Source organism: Myxocyprinus asiaticus, chromosome 24 (genome assembly GCF_019703515.2).
Source record: "Myxocyprinus asiaticus isolate MX2 ecotype Aquarium Trade chromosome 24, UBuf_Myxa_2, whole genome shotgun sequence".
Lineage (NCBI taxonomy): Eukaryota > Metazoa > Chordata > Actinopteri > Cypriniformes > Catostomidae > Myxocyprinus > Myxocyprinus asiaticus.
Genome location: NC_059367.1, coordinates 12,088,992 through 12,112,522, shown reverse-complemented (window position 1 = coordinate 12,112,522; position 23,531 = coordinate 12,088,992). Strand labels below are relative to the sequence as shown.

Genomic DNA, 23,531 nt, shown 5'->3' with positions numbered 1-23,531 from the left:
TTTCTCTTCTCTTCTCTTCTCTTCTCTTTACTAATTGAATAAAATCAAATCAAATGTAATCTTTTCTTATCTTATCAAATCGAATTGAATCAAATATTCTCTTCTCAAATCAAATATTCTCTTGAATCTTCTCTAATCAAATTGAATTGAATTGAATCTTCTCTTCTCAAATAAAATCGTCTCTTCATGAATCAAATTCTTTCTTCTCAGATCAAATCTTCTCTTCTTGAATCAAATCTTTTTTGTCAAATTGAATCTAATCTTCTCGTCTCTAATATAATCTTGAATCTAATCTTCTTGAATTTTCTCAAATCAAATCTTCTTGAATCAAATCTAATCTTTTCAAGCCTTCTCCTCTTCTTGTATCAAATCAAATCGTTTTTAATCGAATCAAATCAATGTAATCTTTTCTTCTTGAACCGAATTGAATCTTCTCGAATTTAATTGAATCTTCTTGAATCAGATCTAATTGAATCATCGTGAATCAAATGAAATTGTATCGAGTCTTCTCTTCTCATATCGAATCTTTTTTCTTGAATCAAAACTTTTATTCTTAAATCGAAACAAATCTTATAGAATTGAATCTAATCTTCTCGTTTTGAATCTAATCAACCTTTCTCTAATCAAATATTCTCTTTAATCAAATCTTCTCTAATCAAATCGAATCTTTTCATGTCTTCTCCTCTCTTATAGTATCGAATCGAATCTTCTTGAATTGAATATTTTCTAATCTAATCTAATCTTCTCAAATCAAATCGTATGAAATATTTTCTTCTTGAATCGAATCTTCTAGAATCAAATCAAATCGAATCTTCTTGAATCAAATATTGCCTTCTCATATCTGTCTTCTCTTCTCTTCTCAAATCAAATCTGCTTGAGTCTTCTTGAATCTTCTCTTCTCAAACAGAATCTTGTCGTCTCTTTAAAAAATAATCGATTCAAAGTAAAGAGCAACATTTTGTCATCACTCCCCAAGAAACGTAAACACTTCCGTTGACAACATAGTTTAAAGACAACTTAAAACGGCATACACAACCAATTATATGTACATTTGTAATAGAGTGAAAAGGAATATTAATTTATTGAATCATGGGACATGATTAACTTGGTGACATCATCGGAAAAGGAAACACAGCAGGAATTTTCAGCAGGCAATAATGTAGGGCAGGACTTGGTTTTATCCATGAGGAGATATGATTGGTTAATATTCAGACTGATCACACTGTAACTTTGGTGAAAGAAGGTTTAGTATTAAGCAGCTGAAAAGGTTGTTAGTTCATCAGCTGAAATCGGTGTGTGCTTACTGAAATTTGAAACACTGCCGCCAGTCAAAGCCAAAAGCGAGTTGTTTTTAGTTGTAAGTTATGTAATATAGTCAACAGGAATGCATATTTTATTAACTCTACCACCAAACCCAAAACCCAACCCTAAACCTAACTGTCAGTGTTGTAAAAATGTCATCATAGATTGAAAATTCAACCTCTGAATCGTGCTCATCATTGATTACGTGAACGTGATTACTCCTGGTTTCTATGGGACACATGTCTCTGAGCAACATGCTATTAGTTGTGCCACAGGAAAAGGTCAACACATTTGAATTGATGCAAAAATGTCTGATGGAAGATGGCCCTTCAGTAACTTGGCAGAATGGGGTTTATGTCAGGGTACCAGAACATTCAGTAGCAACATGTCAATTTCCCATGTGATCTTGTTGTAAATGTATGTATCCGTGGTTTTACTGTGTGGTTACTTTTGCAGAAAACTGACATAGGTGGAGAAAATGCTGGAACAGTCTTCTTTGAAATAACATACACTGATGATTCATGCACAATAAGAGGGACATTTATCAAGAATGTAAATGGGTTCAATTTTGATATAATGTTGTCTTTAATTCTTTCTTTGTCACAGGCAAAGACTGCCAGCCAAGAATGTGTATTACTACCGCTGCCCAGACCATCGGAGAAACTATGTGATGTCTTTCGCCTTCTGTTTTGACCGTGAAGATGACGTTTATCAGTTTGCTTACTGCTACCCGTACACTTACTCCCGTCTTCAGCATTACTTGGCCAGCCTGGAGCGCAGAAATCTTGATTACCTGCAGCGAGAGCAGCTGGGCCTCAGCGTGGTAAGTCAGTGCATGTGCTTACTTGTGTGTTTGTGTCTATTTGTGCGTGTCTTTGTTGCATTTCAGGTGTTTCTGTCATTTTTCATTATGTTAGCATCTTTATGTATCTGCTCTGCATTTCTTACCCATTTTCCTTAAGGGGGAAGATACATGTAATTGTCTTTGAGCATGCATGACTGTTGTATGACTGTATGTATGTGTGTGATCACAAAGCACACCTCGCTCTGTACAGGTAGTGGATCATTCACAGTGCCTACAGTCCCTTCTCCGCTCTTATCAAATAATTGTAGAGGAAAATCTCATTAGGAATGCTCGAGAGATTAAAGCCCTCTTTTAGGGCCTTCATCACTTTCACGTTTCATCAAGGAGAGCCAGGCACACAGAGCCACTGATGAAAGCACATTTATTGATAAGAAATATGGTGTCAATGTAAAAAAAAAGTTAATCAATTTCACCTGAAATGGGATTTGAAAGGGCAAATATATTGGGAATAATAAATGGCAAACTATATGTTAAACCAATGTGAGAACAGAAACACAGAAATTTTAAGGGGATATACTGTAGGGTGAATACGGTTCTGTTATTGTAAAAGTACAGAAAAGTTTATGGATTGTACCTGTAAAGGTGAATTCTAAAAGATCAGCTCTAGTACCTTTTAAACCATTTTCTTTGCCTTTAATTCAAAATCCTTACAAAATGAAAAACAGCTGTGGTCTTTATGCACAAATACAGTGGCCCCAAAATTATCTGAACACTTAAGCCACAATTGCATTAGATGACAAACAATCAGTCAATTTGAATTATTATTATGATTATTATTATATTGTTTAATGCATTATGTTTTATTTTTTTATTATAAAAAATAGATGTTTGTTCAAAATTAAAAGAAAGTATTTGGATATATCTGGTCAAACCTATATTAATAATAATACAGATTATAAAACTAAATATGTTATATTTGAAATTAAGAGAAAAATACTTGGCCACTTTCGGGTCACTTTTTAAGTGGAACGTATATATTTTTAAGTGTGACTTAAGTCTTCAAATTCTTTTTGTGGTCACTATATCTCACTTTTTCATCTCATTAGCATTTAGAATCAGCCTCCTTATAGAAGTTTTTTTATAGTTCATACTAGGAATAAAACAAGAGTGAAAGTATTGGACAGGGAAGAAAAAAGTCTGAGGGGGGAGATAGAGAGAAACAGAGAAAGAACGATAGAGAGTTAGAGGGAGTGTATTTGTATGCATGGGCATAGGAGCATTTTATGGCCTTATTTGTCTTTTTATGTCCTCTGTTCTTGGGTATGTGGCAGTACAACACTCTTAATGACCTGCAGAGATGGAGGAGAGAGGGAGAGAGAGAAAGAAGGAATGAGAAAAAGAGAGCAGGATGAGGCTACAACAGCTTGGACTGCAGTAGTAAAACACTCTCTGGTGTATGACAGAGACGTGATGTACTTAAACAAACACCTCTTAAGGAGGAATTTAGCATACACACTCACATTATAGGTAAAGCAGTTCAGACCAAGTCTGGATTCAGTGTAATTCTGGGATTAATTTATGATTTAAGGAAAGATTGTGTCTCTTATATGCTTCACTTTCAAAAAGGCAAGCAAATTCTAATAATGTTAAACAAAAAGAGCCGTCTTGTACATCTCAATTAGCTCTTTGGCTCAGTTAATGCTTCGCCTCACAGGGTCAAACACTTCTTTTTGTTTTAAAGTCTCATAGCTGGTGAGACATGTACTGTATTAAGGACAAATGTTACAATGTGACAGAGAGAGGTACAGTTGGATTTACAGACATACAGTAGAAAGAAAAATTATGTGAACCCTTTGGAATTATACTGCATTTATGTAACATTTGTCTTAAAATCTGGCTTGATCTTCATCTAAGTTACAATAATAAACACAATCTGTTAATAACAAATAACACACAAATTATTACATTGTTCTTGTACATATTGAATATATAATTCAAACGTTCACAGTATAGGTTGGAAAAAGTATGTGAACCCCTAGGCTAATGATGTCAACAAAACCTAATTAGAGTCAGGAGTTGGCAAACCTGGCATCCAATTAATGAAAATAGATTGGAGGTGTGGGTTAGGACTACTATGACTTCTAAAAAGCACTCAACATTTTGAGTTTGCTATTTACAAGAAGCATCTGCTGACATGGACCATGTCTTGCAAAAAAGAGATCTCAGAAGACCTGCGATCAAGAATTGTTGCTTTGCCTATAGCTGGAAAGGGTTACAAAGTTGTCTCGAAGAGCTTAGATATTCATCTGTCCACAGATAGACAAATTGTCTATAAATGGAGAAGATTTTGTACAGTGGCTTCTCTCCCTAGAAGCGACGTCTAGCCAAGATGACTCAAAGGGCACACGGCAGACTGCTCAATGATGTAAAAAAGAACCCTAGAGTGACAGCAAAATACTTGAAGGAATCACTGGAACTGAACAGGCATGGTGTCCATGGAAGGACACCACAAAGCCGCTGCTTTCCAACAAAAGCATTGCTGCGTGCCTGAAGTTTGCCAAAGACCACCTTGACACTCCACAATGCTACTGGAAAAATGTTTTGTGGACTGATGAAACTGAGGTTGAATTGTTTGGGAAGAACACACAGCACTACAGGTATGGTGTAAAAAGGGCACTGCATACCAACATGAAAACATCATCCCATCGGTGATGTATGGTGGAGGGAGCATCATGATTTGGGGCTACTTTGCTGCCTCAGGGCCTGGACCGCCTGCTATCATCGAGGGAAAAATGTATTCCCAAGTTTATTAAGATATCCTACATGATAATGTCAGGGTGGCTGTGCACCAGCTGAAACTCAGTAGAAGTTTGGTGATGCAGCAAGACAATGACCCTAAACATCAAAATAAATCCACTACAGAATGGCTTCAAAAAAAGAAAATCCACCTTTTGGAGTGGCCTAGTCAGAGCCCAGACCTTAACCCAATAGAGATGCTGTGGAATGACCTCAAACGAGCCGTTTACACCACACATCCTTAGAATATGGCTGAGGTGAAGCAGTTCTGTAAGGAAGAATGGTTCAAAATTCCTTCTGAACGTTGTGCAAGTCAAATCCGAAGCTACTGAAAATGCTTGGTTGAGGTTATTGCTGCCAAAGGAGGATAGACCAGTTATTAAATCCAAGGGTTCACTTACGTTTTCCACAGCACCGTGAACAAATAAATTGTGAATCTTTCATCATATTAAAGTAGATGTTTTGTCGGTGACCGTTTTTTTTTTAAGGCTCTTAAAAACGTGAAATGGACCTTTAGAAAGGGTTGCACCAAGGCAAGCTAGGTTTATTTGTAAAGCAAATTTCGTACACAATGGTAATTCAAAGCGCTTAGAAATTATAAAGAAAATAAAACTACATAAAATGTATTCAAATCAATAGACAGGAAAAAGAAAATCAGAAATAAAATTATACAGTGCAATCAGTAAAGTGCAGCACAGTGCCCAATCAGTAAATGCACAACTAAACAGATGTGTTTTCAGTCTGGACTTGAATGTGGCTACCAGCCGAGCAACTGCCATTGAGATGAATGGGAATGCTGATGGATAGTTCTCTTCAGGTTTTTAGACTTCATTGGTTGAAATGCAATCAGCATCCAGACAAACCCAAATATGCACATACATACACAATCATTCTACTACAATGGACTATTTTCACATGACATGCATTTTAAAATACAGACCCGTAACTCAGCTGTCATGTTCAACAGCAATTGTCACATCTGTTTATTGGATCTTTAGTCATCAAAGTTCTCTAACAGCAATATAAAGACAGAGAAGCATGGCAGTTTATGACAGTTGCTCCATTTGATGGATGATTATGCGTAGAAGCTTCTACCGTCAGCTTGTCTGTTCGTTGCCCATTTCAAATGGCGAGTTTGCATCAGCGAATTCAAGCAAACAGAGAATGAAGTTGTTTTTGAAGGCTGCACATCAAGATTCATTATCCATATCTGAGTGTGAAACGCTTGGGCCATTTGAATATTTAAAAGAGATCAAACTCAGACCTGCATTTTGTGCTCAGCACAAATCTTCATTTATGGATCTGAATTATTTAGGCATGCAGTGTCACATATAGATCTTGTATAGTACAAGCAGTAAAGACTTTGTAGATTGAAATTCCCATGTTTAAAGATGAAATGTATAATTTCTGTGCCTCTAGTGTCACCAAACATAATGGCAAAATAATGAAAAAAACTCTGTCCTCTATTGGTCGAACAAACAGATAGTCCCGCCCCAAACTCACATCACTGGTTGAGCCAGTGTTGCTGTGTCTGGCTGGTCGGTATGCTCCAACTAACAGAGCAATGTACTGATAACGCTACAGAGTCACAGTGTTTACACTTTTTAGTGAAATCAACGATTTCGAGGGGCAAACTTTGCTGCAAGTTTGCGGCATGTTTGCGGCTAGTTTAGATTTTTTTAAGGGAACATATAGTATTGACTCTGCTTATTAAGCTGAGATAAGAGAAAGTATTACAGCCTCAACAAAAGTACAGCCTTCACATTTAACCTAACCTATATATTTAAGCATGAAATGTATAAATATTTACATAAAAATAGAAGACCTCTGGCCACATCCACATTAATTCGAAATGCTTTCTATCCACACATCATTTTCAAATATCTCCGTTTTCCCTGTCAACATACAACGCGAAGACTGTGTTTTCAAATTTATCCATTTGGGGTAACGTTTTCTAAAACTAAATTTTCGCTGTCAAAAACGCTGTCTTAGTGTGGACGGAAGGCCAAAATGTAGAGAAAAAGATGCGTATTCAAACTAAAATGTATTAGTTTGGATGTGGCCTCAGGGTCTTTGAGATGCTTTGTTGATGTTCAGTTAGGACTCAGATGACCTGCTGTCTAGACAACACTCCCCTGTTTCCATCCTTTTCTCTCAACCTTGAGTCAATTGCAGTTGGCAAAGAGCCTGCCAATCTCAATAGAGACCTGTCATGTGATTCAAGCCCTGTTACCTCACACGGGTTTGCTGTTGTGTTGAATTTAGAGTGCCTGTTCCTCTCCAGATGTGGAGTCAGAGAAAGAGACAAAGCAAAAGTTGTGGATCTGACAGGCTAGCAAGAGTATTTACAGCAACAAAGAATAGAGACTCAAAGACAAGCAGACAGACAGAATCCAGCCTGAGGGCCTGACCACTTTTTTCTCTCTCTCTCTCTCTCTCTCTCTCTCTCCCTGTCTCTGTCTCTTTATATTCAGATTAACAACAATATATTCAGGATTTATAACTATGTATTTTTGATTTGCATTTATATGTTCAGATTTATAACATTATGTTTGGATTTACAATGATATATTCAGATTTATATTTACAAATTCTTATTTACAACAATATATTCAGGACTACTGATCATACAGTATTTATGATTTATAAATAAATATTCAGAAATATAACATATATTTGAATTCACAATGATATAATCAGATTTATAATACATGCTGAGGCACAGCCATGCTGATATTGAATGACATGACATGAGGAATAAAATATTCCTTGATCTTTTGACATATAAGTGGTCATTGTACTATAAAAACATACTGTATGTTTCAGACCTGAAAACTGAAAAAGAGCATTTATTTAAACCAAGCTGCAAAAGCGGCTCGTTTGGAATTCGTGGAACTTGTGATGTCACAAGAACCAAATACATTTGCATATGCAACATCTATTTTTCCATCATTGCACCCTTGGCCCTACACACGGGTGCTCATTCACACAGGTGAAGAGGAGAGAGATGGTCCTGCCATGGGATGTTCATCCAAAGTCGACTTACACAGGACACCTTCATGTGGCTATCTGGATCTAAATGTTTTTTCTACATAAATGTGCACTAGACAAACAGCTTAGAACATTATCATACATCTCGTGCTGCTTTTAAAAGACACTGTGTCAAGTTATAACTCTAAAAAAGATCCTCCATTGTATTTCATTCAGCTGTGCTGTCTTGCTGTTGTGCTGATTGGAAGGCGTCCTGGACTGTTCTGGAGGTTTAGGTAAAGACTGTATAGGCACTGGAACAGGTGGATTTGTGTCTGCACTGGTGTGTCAGCAAGAACACATAAGACACAGTTGAACCAGAGTTGAAGTTTACTAAAGTTCCTCAATTATTCACTTCACAGTCAAACCACAGGATATATCCTTTCCAATATAATTCTCCAAAAGGTATTGAATTGGTAAGGAGGTATTATGGATTCAGAGTGGTATCACTGAGTGGTAACAGTGAGTGGCCTGAAAGTAGCAAAAATAATAAGAGATGTTAGATATGCAGCTATAACAATAAACATTCACATAGGCAATAGAGTCTGATTATTTTACAGGAATAAAGCTGTTGCAGTAATTAGTTTGTCCACAAGATGGCGCCTAGAGAGCGCACATAGCGTTACAAAAGGGGGGCGCCAATTTACCGTGTCATTACAGGCAGTAACACCAAATATAAGAAAACAGCACATAACTCAATATATATACATATAAACAAGCAAAAGTATAAATCACTATTCATAGATATTACTCACACTATGAAATTACTCTTGAGGATTGATATTGATCATAAACAACACTGCTGATGACTTTGGCGCTAGCGGATATCACAGCGATAATGAGCAGATGAGTTTGTTATAACTCAGTAAAGTACACATATCCACTACTGAACACACGAAAAGATCACTGAATGATAGATGATAAGATAACTTACATTTCTGTCATTAACTCGCTCACATATAAGCCCACTATTTAAGGAAACAGCAATATTAATTCTGCATCAGAGTATTCACAGTTCATCTCGCACTGGTTACCGGACACTGACTGACGTCACTCAATATCGAGGGCTCTGACTGGACAAATCTTTCTTAACATGGACAGTTTTGCACCCATCTGTGCTATTTTTAATTGTTGGTCTTTTATATATCTTTGATCATTTTGATGCGTTTCCGGCAATGTGCGCCGTGTTTTACTAGCGGTACAAGCGCGACTTTCAAAAACACATCTTATTCTGCTGCTGCCACCAACTGGGAGAAACACATGCAGTCCTGTGTGTAAACAAACCAGGAAAATGTGAGATGTGAAGACCAGCGTCTCTGCTTTGGCCTGTTAAAGCAGGCAACATCACCGTGTGTTGTATTACGTTTGAGTATTCAGAAGATTTCATTGTTGATTGGTTGTGTCACAATGTGATTCAAGCTTTGCAAGGAAACTGTTATTGAAAGATGGGGCAGTTAAAATTGGACTATTGCACGAAAAATTGTAAGTAACTAATTTCAATCATTACCACTTCAAATGTCATGACTGTTTAATAGTTTATGCTGTACTTACATGAACAGTTTGATACATTCAGATAAAATGTGTTGGATTTACATTGTGTTAACCCTGAAATTGATTTTTTTTAATTATTTTTTCTTAATCCCCTTTTCTCCCAATTTGGAATGCCCAATTCCCACTTCTTAGTAGGTCCTCATGGTGGCACGGTTACTCACCTCAATCCGGGTGGCGGAGGACAAGTCTCAGCTGCCTCCACTTCTGAGACGTCAATCCGCGTATCTTATCACGTGGCTCATTGTGCATGGCACTGCGGAAACTCTGCATGTGGAGGCTCATGCTACTCTCTGCGATCCACACACAACTTACCACGCGCCCCATTGAGAGCGAGAACCACTAATCGTGACCACGAGGAGGTTACCCCATGTGACTCTGCCCTCCCTAGCAACTGAGCCACTTTGGTTGCTTAGGCTGGAGTCACTCAGCACACCCTGGATTCAAACTTGCGACTCCAGGGGTGGTAGTCAGCGTCAATACTCGCTGAGCTACCCAGGCCCCCGAAATGTCGTTTTTTTCCCTTTCTTTTTTTTTTCTCTCCCCAATTTGGAATGCCCAATCCCCAATGCACTCTAAGTCCTTGTGGTGGCATAGTGACTCGCTTCAGTCCGGGTGGTGGAGGACGAATCTCATTTGCCTCCGTCTGAGACCGTCAATGTTGTGTGGAGTTTTTTCATTTTCTTCAGACTGCGATTCAAATATGGCTCTATTGGAAGGGCTGCATGATGTTAGCCAATCACTTAATTTACATTGAAGTCTTAAAGGTCTAGAAAGCTTAAAACCGAGCGTTTCAGACAGAGGGCCAGACACAGGGTGGAAAATTATTATATATGAATAAATTATGTCTGTTTGGTGTAAAAAAAAAAAAAAAACTTTACTAATATTCTAAGTGGACCTCAGGGAAGATAATAAAATTATAAAAAAAAGAGTACGTCATGACCCCTTTAAGTACAACATCATTAAAGCGAGTGTGTTTGTATACAGCAATTCTATAAACAAGTTAATATTGAGTAACTTATATTTTAGGTTTTTTTTTTTACACTTGGTCACTTCAAGTGTGAAAAAACCAAGTGCAAATGCCCTCCAAGACGAATTTGTGACAGATATGGTGGTTTGAGACACATTCCATTCGAAACTCGGTCAAGTGTAAATGCATCTGGCTGTTTGAGCTACATTTGGGCTTTACCCAGCCAAGCAGCGCTATGTTAGCATGGGGAAAATTAAAAACATAACAGCTGCTACGGATTATTTGTATAGGGCTCGCATTGTAAAATAAATAATAACAAATTAAGAAATGGATACACGTTGTAGGAGAGACAGACCTTTTTTTCTTCATTTATTTGATGCATATCACTGACAAAACTGAAACTAAACACTGACAATAAGTGCAGCTAACGTGCATGTACAAATACACAGCACACACACACATAGACACACATGTTGGGCCTCATGTATTCAGATAGAAGACAAAGGCAGGCCTAACACAGTCGTAAAACCTAACTCAGGCCCACATACCAAGTCATAAATTTTACTGATAAAAATCGCGCCAAAATCAAACAAAGGGAGTCCAAAACAGACTACAAATCCCATGAAGCCTTGCTCACTAAAGGATCGAACTCTCAACTCCTATTGGATGAGGCACACGACAGAACGCACCTCAACCATGACATCATCAGGAGTAGAAATACCTCTGAAATGCTTCCGGGATTTGCTTCCAGCAACTTTGCTCGCCGTGTGTAGACGCAGCTCGTTGCTGCTCTCAGGTGTAGCCTCGTGGCACAAGGAAGTAACGTCCGACTTGAAACTGTGGCCATACAATCTCCGTCTCACTGGACGAGTTGAGATTACTCTGTGTTCCACCAAACACTCTAACGGATCCGAAGGAGACCGCCGAGCAATCCGCATCTTCATCCGTTTGCCTGCAGAAGTGAAGAGATAAAAGATTTCTCTTCCATCTTCAATCAAGTCGACGTCGTTGACTTCTCCGCCAGCCCGCAGAGCGAGGAAACGGTCTCCTGTCATCACCCGAGCTTCGAGGAACCGAGTTGGAGTTAAAGGACGGATGAACACACATTCTGCGTCCTCATGCGATTCAAGTAAGAGGTTTACGTCTGGGCAGAGATAGAATATTATAGTGTGTTATTCTTGTGTATCAACGTCATTGCTTGTACAGTTTACGGACCGCCGTGTCCGCTCATTGCTAATACTCAGGGTATTAATTATCATGAATGAGATTTGCTGAATTGTAGTCCAACCACATTGGATTGTTGTGCATTTCCGCCATCGCGGGTGAGACCGGCAAACTGAGTTTATCCATTAAAGAATCAAAGACCGCGGGACGGTTTACGAGCTGTCCACCGCGTCTCTGAGTGATAAACTAACAGTTGCTTTCTCTCCCACGATCGCAAAACCAGCTTTGGGGCCGTCACTTAATTCTCTCTCTCTCTCGTACTAACCACACACACACACACACACACACGACCCCTCACAAACATTCTCGCACACATTTATGGCTAGTAGATAGCTTCGTGATAAAGCTCAGCTTTGTCCCTAAGCTATCGAATAAGCGGATACACGCGGTAACTGGTAGAAGCCATTGAGTGGTTTCTCTCTGCCCACATTCGCGGAGAGAAATGCCCATATTCTCTGGCTGGAAGTCTCGCGTGACATACTCTCCACGAAAGTCACGTCTGCCATTTTGTGTGCGTCCCTCCTTACACACACACACACATACACACACACACACTCGCTCTCACACACACACACCCTCATGTGTTATAGGATTATTTTGATTTCCATATCTAAGCATATCACTGTTTAGTTTGTAGTTGGAAGTTGGAAGTTTATTGACTGCATTGTATTAATTATTAATTGATATTACTGCATAAATAAACTTTGTTATATTACAAAGAGAAGTGTTTTTGTTTGTTTTGCATACAACTGTGTCATGCTGATGGGATGTCAATGCTCGGATTCAAGCCTTCATTCATTGTTTTTTCCCCGAAAATCGATATTCTTCGGATTTTCCTAAGAAAACAATCTAATATTGAGACTGTTATACTATCTGGTTATTAGTCCCTGATTCCAGGGTGGTGCCCCGTCGATGTTAATCCTTATTAATATTCTATTGATTTTTGATAATTGATAATTATCTTTGATGATTGTTGATTTTGAAGGATCAATAAGCTAGTGTTAATTTTAATTAATGTTTCATAGATGTTAATGATTGGTGATTATCTTTGATAATTGTTGATTTAAAGGATTAAAAAAGCTAACATTGATTCTCATCAATGTTCTATTGATTTAAATAATTAATAATTATCTTTGATAATTATTAATTATTGCTAATAACCAAACCCGCTCCTAAACATAGCGCACTACTTTTACTGGAGCCCCATATGAGGTTTTAATGAGTTAGATTCAATTAATTAATTTAAATATTAATTAATAACTAAAGAAATAATTATTAATTATTTCTGATAGTAACACTGATCTAAACACCAGTAAAGCCCTACACACAAGCACTGAGCAAAGTCACTTGGAATAAAAAAAATAATATTTTAAATATACCCGGCATAAGCATAATCACAGAAGTAAACTCTGTTTTATTTGCATAAATTGCAGGAATTGAAGATCAGATTTATATCCATTTAGCAGAGACACATTGATGTGGCCAAGTGTAAATGGAATGTGCTTATTCAATCAAATAGCAATTAGATTAGAAAAAATGCATGAAGTGACCAAATATATATATATATATATATATACCCCTTTAGACACAATGTGGCCAGTTATTTCTTTGCCTTTTTTTTTTTTTTTTCCCTTACATATGCTAATACATATGAATATATGAATACAAATATTCAGTTTTAAATCATTTAGATTTTTAAACATATTTTCAGATTTGTTATAATTATTTCTTTATGTAGCATTTTTCAAAATTACAAATCCTATATTGAAATGTATTGCTTATATTTTATGTCTAAACTATGAAGCTATAATCTTGTTTGTGAAAGGTACAGGGAAAAAAGAATAGTCCTATATTAGTTTCCAGAAAATTAGGTTGTTATTTTAAAAATTCACAGATAGAGGCCAATTGTAAGATAATTGTTTCCTCATTAGGGAAATTGTTTTTCATCAGGCTTCTGCAACACAGGGACTGAATGTTTGTCCAGACAAATTTGTTTATTTATTTATTTAGTCTGGAAAATTTTCTGACATTAAGCAGTGTCACATTAAAATATTTTTTTGACATCCCTGGATCAATTTTTGAAAATGTTATGTTTCATTTATCTTTTGTACAAGCAATTTTTTTTTTCACGTAGTCCATAAGAATATGTTCTTAGGAGTACCATAAGATCCATTACAATTTTTGAGGATCACATTAATTTAATCGTAGCAGTCACAATGCCAATGACATATAAATGAAGTTTGTCTGATTTTTCAATGTCATTGATGGCAACACTTTATGTATAGAAAATGTACTTTTCTGATTTATAATTTTTGCGCTGTATGGTATTTGCTGTGTGTTTTGCCAATATCCCAAAAATGTGCTTTTAATTAGTCTGATGATCAGGTTAATGTGCATGCTTGATCCATACTCATTGTTATAAAGAGAGTGCTCATTTACTCACTCATGCACGCGTGTGTGCAGGTGAGACAGAACGTTCAACAACTTATTTGCACTCTTTGTATGGTGGAATTTAATAATCAACATTAAAAGTATCAACCACGAGTTCTACAACACCATGAAACGTGAACACCTGCAAAGTGGTAGGCCTGCGTTCAGCAGAATCTAAACAGTTTAAAGTTATGTCACTCTTTATGTATATTTAATATACGTTTTTCTTGCCTGGTAATTCTGAGAATAGCAAGATACTCTTCTGATTTATAATCTGTTTTTGCGCTGTATGGTATTTGCTGTGTGTTTTGCCAATATTCCAAAAATGTCCTTTTAATTAGCCTTATGATCAGGTTAATATAATGCTTGATCCATACAGAGTGTTATAAAGAGAGTGCTGTACAATTTAAAACCGGCTTGGACAATTTTATAACCAGAGTCTCAGAACCAATACTCTTTAGTGGGTTTAAGCTTTCTCTCTTTTACTCTCTGTCTCTCTCTCTGTCTGTTTTATGGCACATTAAGTTTCCATAGGGAACAGCTTCAAGCGAGCTGTCTGCAGTTACTGGTTGTTTTGAGGTAGTGTTGTCCAATAAGTTTTGTTCAACACACCTTTCCCAGTTCCCAAAAGCGAGAGAATGACAAGATCATATAAATCTACGACTGGTGGAAAGGCCTTTCCATCAGTGGATTCCCAGTGGATTTAATCTTTTTTAAACATACAGAAAAGCAGATATTTAGTCTGGGAGAGTATGTTTTATGTAGGCTACCCTGCTTCACACTTTTCTGTGATGTGAGATGCTGGTTTCCATGGAGAAGACTCTGGAGGGCTGATCGAGCATTGTGCACCTTGCTTAAAAGAGATAGTTCACCCAAAAATGAAAGTTCTGTCATCATTTACTCAACTTCATGTTGTTCCAAACCTGCAAGTTTGGGACAACATGAGGGTGAGTAAATGATGACATAATCACCACATCAGCTAGCATTAGCAATACTTTTGCTGTCCCTAACCCCTCGCTCTGCATCCCTAAAGTCCTCTGATCTAAAGCCCTGAGCCTCACAGCCAGGGCTGGAAAGCCCCCCCCCACTCATCTAGTTCTGGAATTGACTGTGCATTTTAAAATGTGAGTTGAGTTGACTGGCTGGCTGTGAAGGATGAACGTTAAGCAGGCAAATGGGGTTCCGTCTCTGGAGTGCAGGTTTATGGATGTAGTCAGTGGGTGTGGTGTAAGCACTTTTTCCACAAGTCTTTTTTTTTTGTTTTTGTTTTTTTTTTTTATTCCCCATCACCGGTGGCTAGTACTTATAGGAGTGAGTTTAATAACAGCTCCTCAAATGGAAGGTGGACTGAAATGTGTGTATGTGTGTGATTACTGGGTCTTTAATGGCCATTTCAAAGTTGCACCCTTGAGCTGTGGGCTGAAGCAGTGCTAGATCTCTCGTTTCACCAGTAAGAGCCAAAAGAGCAGGAATTACCTAAAGGCAAAATTAAATTCTCTTTATAAATCTGAAAAAGACGTTTAGTTGACAGAGATTAATTATTTCTTGTATCATCTCAGAAAGCCAGTTGCCAGTTTTCTCTTTGGCACCATCATATAGGATGCTGTTTTGTAAAGTGCTACAATCTATACCACAAAGAGGTATGGATTGCAAACATTAAAGATTTATCTTTATTACCAAACATAAATCAAAACTTGCAGGTGCACTAGTATGCCATCTAGAATGTCCAGGCCTGCAGATCTCTGCAGAAAACAAAAAGATTTCTGCAGAGTTTGAAGACCATTCATTCACAAAGTTCTGCACATTCCTTGCATGTTTTTTTTTTAATGGAATAGTTGACTAAAACATTAAAATTCTATCATCATTTACTCACCCTCAAGTATTTTTTTTTTTCTTCTTCTTCTTCTGTGAGACACAGAAGGAGATATTAGGCAGAATCTCTGACAGCACATTCCATAGTGATTTATAATGCCAAGCTACAAAATGACAGAAAACCACCATAAAAGCACAGTGCAGATAACAGGGTGGTCGAGGGAGTGTCAGACCCCCTGAATGCAACAGGAGACCCCCTGTAAAGCTTATTTGCGCTTTCTTGGGGGGTCTCATTTGAAATCATGAGATTAATTAAGTACGACGTTTAACTAATTTTTTTTTATGCTGTAGTAATGCATAGGCTATATTCAGTTTGACAACAAAATGTTTCATTCTATTCGGTGTAATTTTCTAAAACCTGATCGAAACTGGAGCTGACCAGCTTGAAGCAGCAGCTCAGCTCTCTCCCTCTCGGCCTCTCTCTCTCTCACTTTTGTATGCTCACTCACTCACTGGCACGTGTGTTCACGGGATGGAACGTTCAACATCTCATTTGCACTCTTTGTGTGGTGGAATTTAATAATCAACTAGAGAAGTATCAACCACGAGTGCTACAACACCATGAAACGTGAACAGTCAGCTGCATCTAAACAGTTTAAAGTTTTTAGAAACTTGCCACAAGTCAGTCAGACACTCGTGGATGTGCAAGAAAAACAGTTTGCCCCGTTTTTTATCAAAATGTTTTGAATAAAATGTATGTATATTGTGTGAAAATTTGCAAAAAGTATAGAGATGTAAGCGTGAAACAGAAAACCGTGTAGTTTAAATGTTATCATAAGAATAACTTTTTTATTCTTTCCATTAATGTTTTTTTTTTTTTTTTTGATGGCATTGTTTTTCCTTCATTCACATATACAAATTTCACCTAATTGGAAATAACTGAAATATATATATATATATACAGGTGCATCTCAATAAATTAGAATGTCGTGGAAAAGTTCATTTATTTCAGTAATTCAACTCAAATTGTGAAACTCGTGTATTAAATAAATTCAATGCACACAAACTGAAGTAGTTTAAGTCTTTGGTTCTTTTAATTGTGATGATTTTGGCTCACATTTAACAAAAACCCACCAATTCACTATCTCAAAAAATTAGAATACATCATAAGACCAATAAAAAAAACATTTTTAGTGAATTGTTGGCCTTCTGGAAAGTATGTTCATTTACTGTATATGTACTCAATACTTGGTAGGGGCTCCTTTTGCTTTAATTACTGCCTCAATTCGGCGTGGCATGGAGGTTTGTGGCACTGCTGAGGTGGTATGGAAGCCCAGGTTTCTTTGACAGTGGCCTTCAGCTCATCTGCATTTTTTGGTCTCTTGTTTCTCATTTTCCTCTTGACAATACCCCATAGATTCTCTATGGGGTTCAGGTCTGGTGAGTTTGCTGGCCAGTCAAGCACACCAACACCATGGTCATTTAACCAACTTTTGGTGCTTTTGGCAGTGTGGGCAGGTGCCAAATCCTGCTGGAAAATGAAATCAGCATCTTTAAAAAGCTGGTCAGCAGAAGGAAGCATGAAGTGCTCCAAAATTTCTTGGTAAACAGGTGCAGTGACTTTGGTTTTCAAAAAACACAATGGACCAACACCAGCAGATGACATTGCACCCCAAATCATCACAGACTGTGGAAACTTAACACTGGACTTCAAGCAACTTGGGCTATGAGCTTCTCCACCCTTCCTCCAGACTCTAGGACCTTGGTTTCCAAATGAAATACAAAACTTGCTCTCATCTGAAAAGAGGACTTTGGAACACTGGGCAACAGTCCAGTTCTTCTTCTCCTTAGCCCAGGTAAGATGCCTCTGACGTTGTCTGTGGTTCAGGAGTGGCTTAACAAGAGGGATACGACAGCTGTAGCCAAATTCCTTGACACGTCTGTGTGTGGTGGCTCTTGATGCCTTGACCCCAGCCTCAGTCCATTCCTTATGAAGTTCACCCAAATTCTTGAATCGATTTTGCTTGACAATCCTCATAAGGCTGCGGTTCTCTCGGTTGGTTGTGCATCTTTTTCTTCCACACTTTTTCCTTCCACTCAACTTTCTGTTAACATGCTTGGATACAGCACTCTGTGAACAGCCAGCTTCTTTGGCAATGAATGTTTGTGGCTTACCCTCCTTGTGAAGGGTGTCAGTGATTGTCTTCTGGACAACTGTCAGATCAGCAGTCTTCCCCATGATTGTGTAGCCTAGTGAACCAAACTGAGAGACCATTTTGAAGGCTCAGGAAACCTTTGCAGTTGTTTTGAGTTGATTAGCTGATTGGCATGTCACCATATTCTAATTTGTTGAGATAGTGAATTGGTGGGATTTTGTTAAATGTGAGCCAAAATCATCACAATTAAAAGAACCAAAGACTTAAACTACTTCAGTCTGTGTGCATTGAATTTATTTAATACACGAGTTTCACATTTTGAGTTGAATTACTGAAATAAATGAACTTTTCCACGACATTCTAATTTATTGAGATGCACCTGTATATATATATATATACAACCCCAATTCCAAAAAAGTTGGGACAGGATGAAAAATGCTAAAAATATTGAAAGCACTACAACTAAACATTACATGACCTTGTGAATTTCATTGATTTTTTTATGTACAGTAATTTCAAATCAGATGATTGCAGCACGCTCCAAAAAGTTAAGACAGGGGCAATTGAAGACTCATGACAATTTGACGAGATAAATAACAAGGCAATGTGAAACAGGAAATGTTGAACAGGTGAAGCAATTGTGTCAGTATATAAGGATCCTCCAAAAACAGCCTAGTCCTTCAAGATCAAGGATCATTTGAAACTTGTCAGTTTGCCAACAAATGCTTCAGCAAATAATCCAGCACTTTGAGAACAATACTCTCCAAAGACAGATTGGGAGGATTTTGAGCATTTCACCCTCTGCAGTGCACAATATAGTTAAAAGTTTCAAGGAAAATGGTCAAATATCAGTGCATAAAGGGCAGGACCAAAAACCACTTCTGAATGCGCGTGATCGCTGATCCTTCAGACATCACTGTCTTAAAAAAACATCATTCATCTGTAATGGACTGTATTATGAACATGAGCTTTTACTTTAGTAAACCTTTGTTAGTCAACACCATTCACCGCTGCATCCACAGATGCAAGTTAAGACTTTACTATGCAAAGCAGAAGCCCTACATCAACACTGTCCAGAAGTGCTGCCGACTTCTCTGGGCAGTGGCAGTGGAACCATGTTTTTTTGGTCCGATGAGTCCACATTTCAAATAGTTTTTGAAAAACACATCTGTCATGTTCTCAGGGCCGAAGAGGAAAAGGACCATCCAAGTGGTTATCAACATCAGGTCCAAAAGCCAGTGTCTGTATGGGCCAGGGGTGTGTCAGTGCCCATGGTATGGGTAACTCACACATCTGTGAGGGCACCATTAATGCAGACAGATATGTACAAATTTTGGAGCAGTATTGTGACGAGGAGGAGGACGTGGCTGGGCCGAGAGGATGCACGCCTGGTACTGAGTTGCCCAATCAGTGGGAGAGAGATAAAAGGAGGAGCCGGGGACAGCAGAGAGAGAGAGAGAGAGAGAGAGAGAGAGAGACCCATGCAGCAGTGTTCATGTGTGTGCGCTTTTGTTTATGTTAAGTCTTCGTCAGTGTTTTATTAAAAGTCTGTTGATTGTCATACGGTTCCTGCTTCCTCCTTTCCCGAACAAGTAGAGATCCATTACAAGCATATACTGCCATCCAGCACCGTCTTTTCCAGGGACGTCCTGGGATTTTCAGCAGGACAACTTAAAACTACATACTGGCTGAATAAGCAGAGAGTGTTGGTGCTAGATTGGCCCGCCTGCAGTCCTGACCATCTCCAAATGAGAATGTGTGGTGCATTATGAAGAGCACAATACGGCAATGAAAACCCTGTACAATTGTGCAGCTGAAGACCTGCATAATGGATGAATCGGGGAAAATTCCACTTTTTAAACTTAAACTTGTGTCTTCAGAAGAAATGATGTTTCACAGTGGTAAACACTCGACTGTCCCAAATTTTGGAGTGTGTTGCAATCATCTGATTTGAAATAACTGCACATAAACAAAATAAAAAAAATAAAACAAAACAATGAAATTCACAATTATAACATATAATGTTTAGTTGTAGTGCTTTCAATATAGCAAAGGATGAATATAATTTACAATTCACTCCTTTTTGTTTGTATTAGTCTTTTTCATACTGTCCCAACATTTTCAGAATTGGGGTTGTATATAATTTTATAAAATATAATATAATATAATATTGTAAGATAACTGCAAGCAGCGTTGACATGCCCAAGCACCGTGGGTCCATTTCCACCCGGTGGCTTTCGGTAAACAATGCAATGTGGACACATGCATTTGGCATTTGACATTATTCTAAACAATTTTGAAGCAATTTGGGTAAGAGGACTATTTTAAAGTCTGTTGTAAGAGCCACACTTCCTGCTTCCAGGTGGTGGCGCTATGACCGTGACCCAAAATTAGTCAAATTTATGTGATTAGCCCCCAAGACTAAACATACATCTAAATTTTTATCTTAATCCCACATTGCACACAGAAGATATGAGTCACTTCCTGTTTCAGATATATATCAAAATCTGTTCACAATTTAGCATTCTTCAATGTCTTGGCATAAGTTTGTCTAAATGTGGTGACAGTCTAGGAGGAGTTCAGAGAATGCAATATAAAAAAAAATCCAAAATGTCCGACTTCGTGTTGGGTGGACCTAATGACTATACTTATGAAAGTTGTCCAGCTTGATGAGAACTATAAATGTATCAATTTTGGTGATTGTAGGTGAAAATGGGGGTGCTGCAAAGGCCATCTTACACACCCATTTTAAAGGGACGCTACAGAGCCCCCCTACACGCCCATGCGTTAACTTTTGCCCAGAACTAAGGGCCAACGACTGTGTGTGTCGTTGTGTGTGCAAAATTTCATGAAATTTTAAGCATGCCAAGTGCCTCAAAAACACCCAAATATAGGAAGAACGGAATAATAACAATGAATGTGTTGCCATGGCAACAGTGTTCAAGATATCAAATATCCCTTTACAAATTTACATCAGCAGTGTCTTGACATTATTCCAAAGAATTTTGAAGCAATTCATTTAAATATAAGAGGGCTATTTCAAAGTCTGTTAAAAGTGCCATACTGCTACCAGTTGGTGGTGCTATGACTGTGACCCATAATAGCCGCATAAAGAGCTGCATCAATGTGATCAGCCCCATTACCAAACATGCAGCTGAATTTTTATCAAAATCACACAATGCACACAGAAGATATAAGGCACTTCCTGTTTTCCATTTTTCGCCATAAATGTATTGCTTCGCCATGGTGACACCGTTCAAAATTTTAAAAATCAGTTCGTAATTTAGCATCTACAATGTCTTGGCATGATGTTGCACAAATTTGGTGCCAGTCACATGAACTACACGCCCATGTGTGAACTTTTTCCCAGTCCTAATGGCCAACGACTCTGATGTGTGTGCAAAATTTCATGAATTTTCACGTATGTTAAGTACCCCAAAAGTAACGAAAACCTTGAAAGAATAATAATAATAATAATAATAATCCTTAGAAGAACAATAGGGTCTCCGCACTTTCAGTGCTTGGGCCCTAAATATAGGCAATTATAATGTTGCCTGTGTTTCCAAAATCAGTTACTGTAGGTAAGCGTGCACTCTACCCTGTTCACTCCACCTTTTTTTTTTTTTTTTTTGCCACAGTCATCTTTGGTTTGCTCATTGAGGTTATTAAGGCACTAATGTAAAACTGCTTTGAAACAATATTGCAAAAGCGCTCTACAAATATAACTGACTTCTCCTGACTTTTGTAGTCCATTTTCAAAGCAGGGAAGATTAACAACTTAAATTTCTGGCTGTTACTCACATAAGCTATTGTATGTCTTCATAAGACTTGGAATATAGTCTTAAGGACTACTTTTATGATGATTTTTCATCCATTTTGAAGCTTGGTATTATTTACATTTACATTTATTTATTTAGCTGATGCTTTTATCCAAAGCAACTTACAAAATGAGGAAGGATACAACATAAGCGATTCATCTTAAGGAGACAATAACACAAAAAGTGCTGCATCACAAAGTTTCAATTGAATTAGAAAAGTACTAGCCAAGACAGAGATTAGAGTGCAACAATCACTGTCCACATAGTTTTATGGAAAAAAAAGTTTCTCAGGCATTCAGCATAACGTCTCCTTTAGTGTTTCACATAAGAAATCAAATAAAATGGGGTTGGAATAAAGTGGGGTTGAGTAAATGATGACATAATTTTATTTTTAACTGAACTATTCTTTGAAATATTTAGGCTAATTTTATGACACTTTCAGCGACCAATAATACATTCAGGTCTGTGTATGTTTAAATCCATTCTGCAATCATGTCACAAAGTCTGCAGATTCCACCTGAGACTGCATTTAATTTTGGAACCCTCTAGAACAGGGGTACTCAATTAAATTTCCAAGAGGTACAGTCTCTACATTTCCTTCCCAGCAAAGGTCCGGATAATAGTAATATGTAGCTTACACGGTGTCATATGGATATGAAATTATATAATATATATATTTTTAATAGTTTTTATTACTTGCCATGTTGGCAGCAATAGTACTCGTAATAGTAATAAACAGTCAAAATAGTCTCTTCAAAACTGGGCAGGGATGAGGGCATTGGGGGCCCAGAGACAGCTAAAGTAGTGGGGTCTGAGGGATATTCTACTAAAGGATTAAAATATTTCATCAAGTCTTCATCAGCCGAGGGCACTTTGATATGAATATTAAAAGATAAGATCAACAGTTTGTTTTAAAGCTGAATGACAGCAGTCCAGTATTGTGTCGAAATATTTGTACATTTATAATATATATGTATGGGACACAGGAGGCCTTTTGACAGATAAAAATATGGGTGAAAATGTATAAACATGTAAAAGTCTGAATGGACCATTTTTATATTTTCCTTAAAGTGAGAATCTACTAAGTTACAAACAAACAAACAATTTACATAACAACAGTGAAGCATTAAAATACTATTTGTTTATTTAAATATAAATAGGCTTTCCTTGCCACCCATGCCATGATGACATCTCTGATTAATTTTCACAAAATTAGAACAAAAATCTGTTTGTTTATTATGAAAGGCTCCTAACAGGCTTTATGCGGTGCCTCTATAGCGCGGAGAGCATTTAGTGCTAGGGAATAAGCGCGTGGCGCTGGACATGCTCCGCTCCGTGCTCGTATACATGTATGCTTACACAATCACTTAGCCAGGTGTCATATAACTAGTACAAAGATTTAGATCTCAGTCCAGACTGAATTGTCCTTCGGTCTGGATCCGGACCGGAGTCCACCTATTGAGGACCCCTGCTCTAGAATAACTGGATCAACAGAGTCACTGTGGAAAATATGGCCCACCCATTGTGTGAATGGAGAGGCTCTGTGGGCCTTTTAGACTGAAAAATGGGGAAAAGGATTGCTGGCTGTTATAAGGAGGGATGGAGGGTAGAAGAGGACAGGAGAAAAGTGTTGAATCTGC

At 37.7% G+C, this 23,531-nt stretch overlaps 1 protein-coding gene across 1 annotated transcript in view; it reads left to right on the top strand.

The window, feature by feature from the left end:
• Window positions 1-23,531, top strand: part of LOC127415255 (cytosolic carboxypeptidase 6-like) — a 594,524-nt gene that overhangs the window by 327,690 nt on the left and 243,303 nt on the right. Inside the window, exon 5 of the mRNA XM_051653931.1 lies at window positions 1,909-2,125. Coding sequence (XP_051509891.1) covers window positions 1,909-2,125 — 217 coding nt within the window. The remainder of the gene's footprint in view (window positions 1-1,908; window positions 2,126-23,531) is intronic.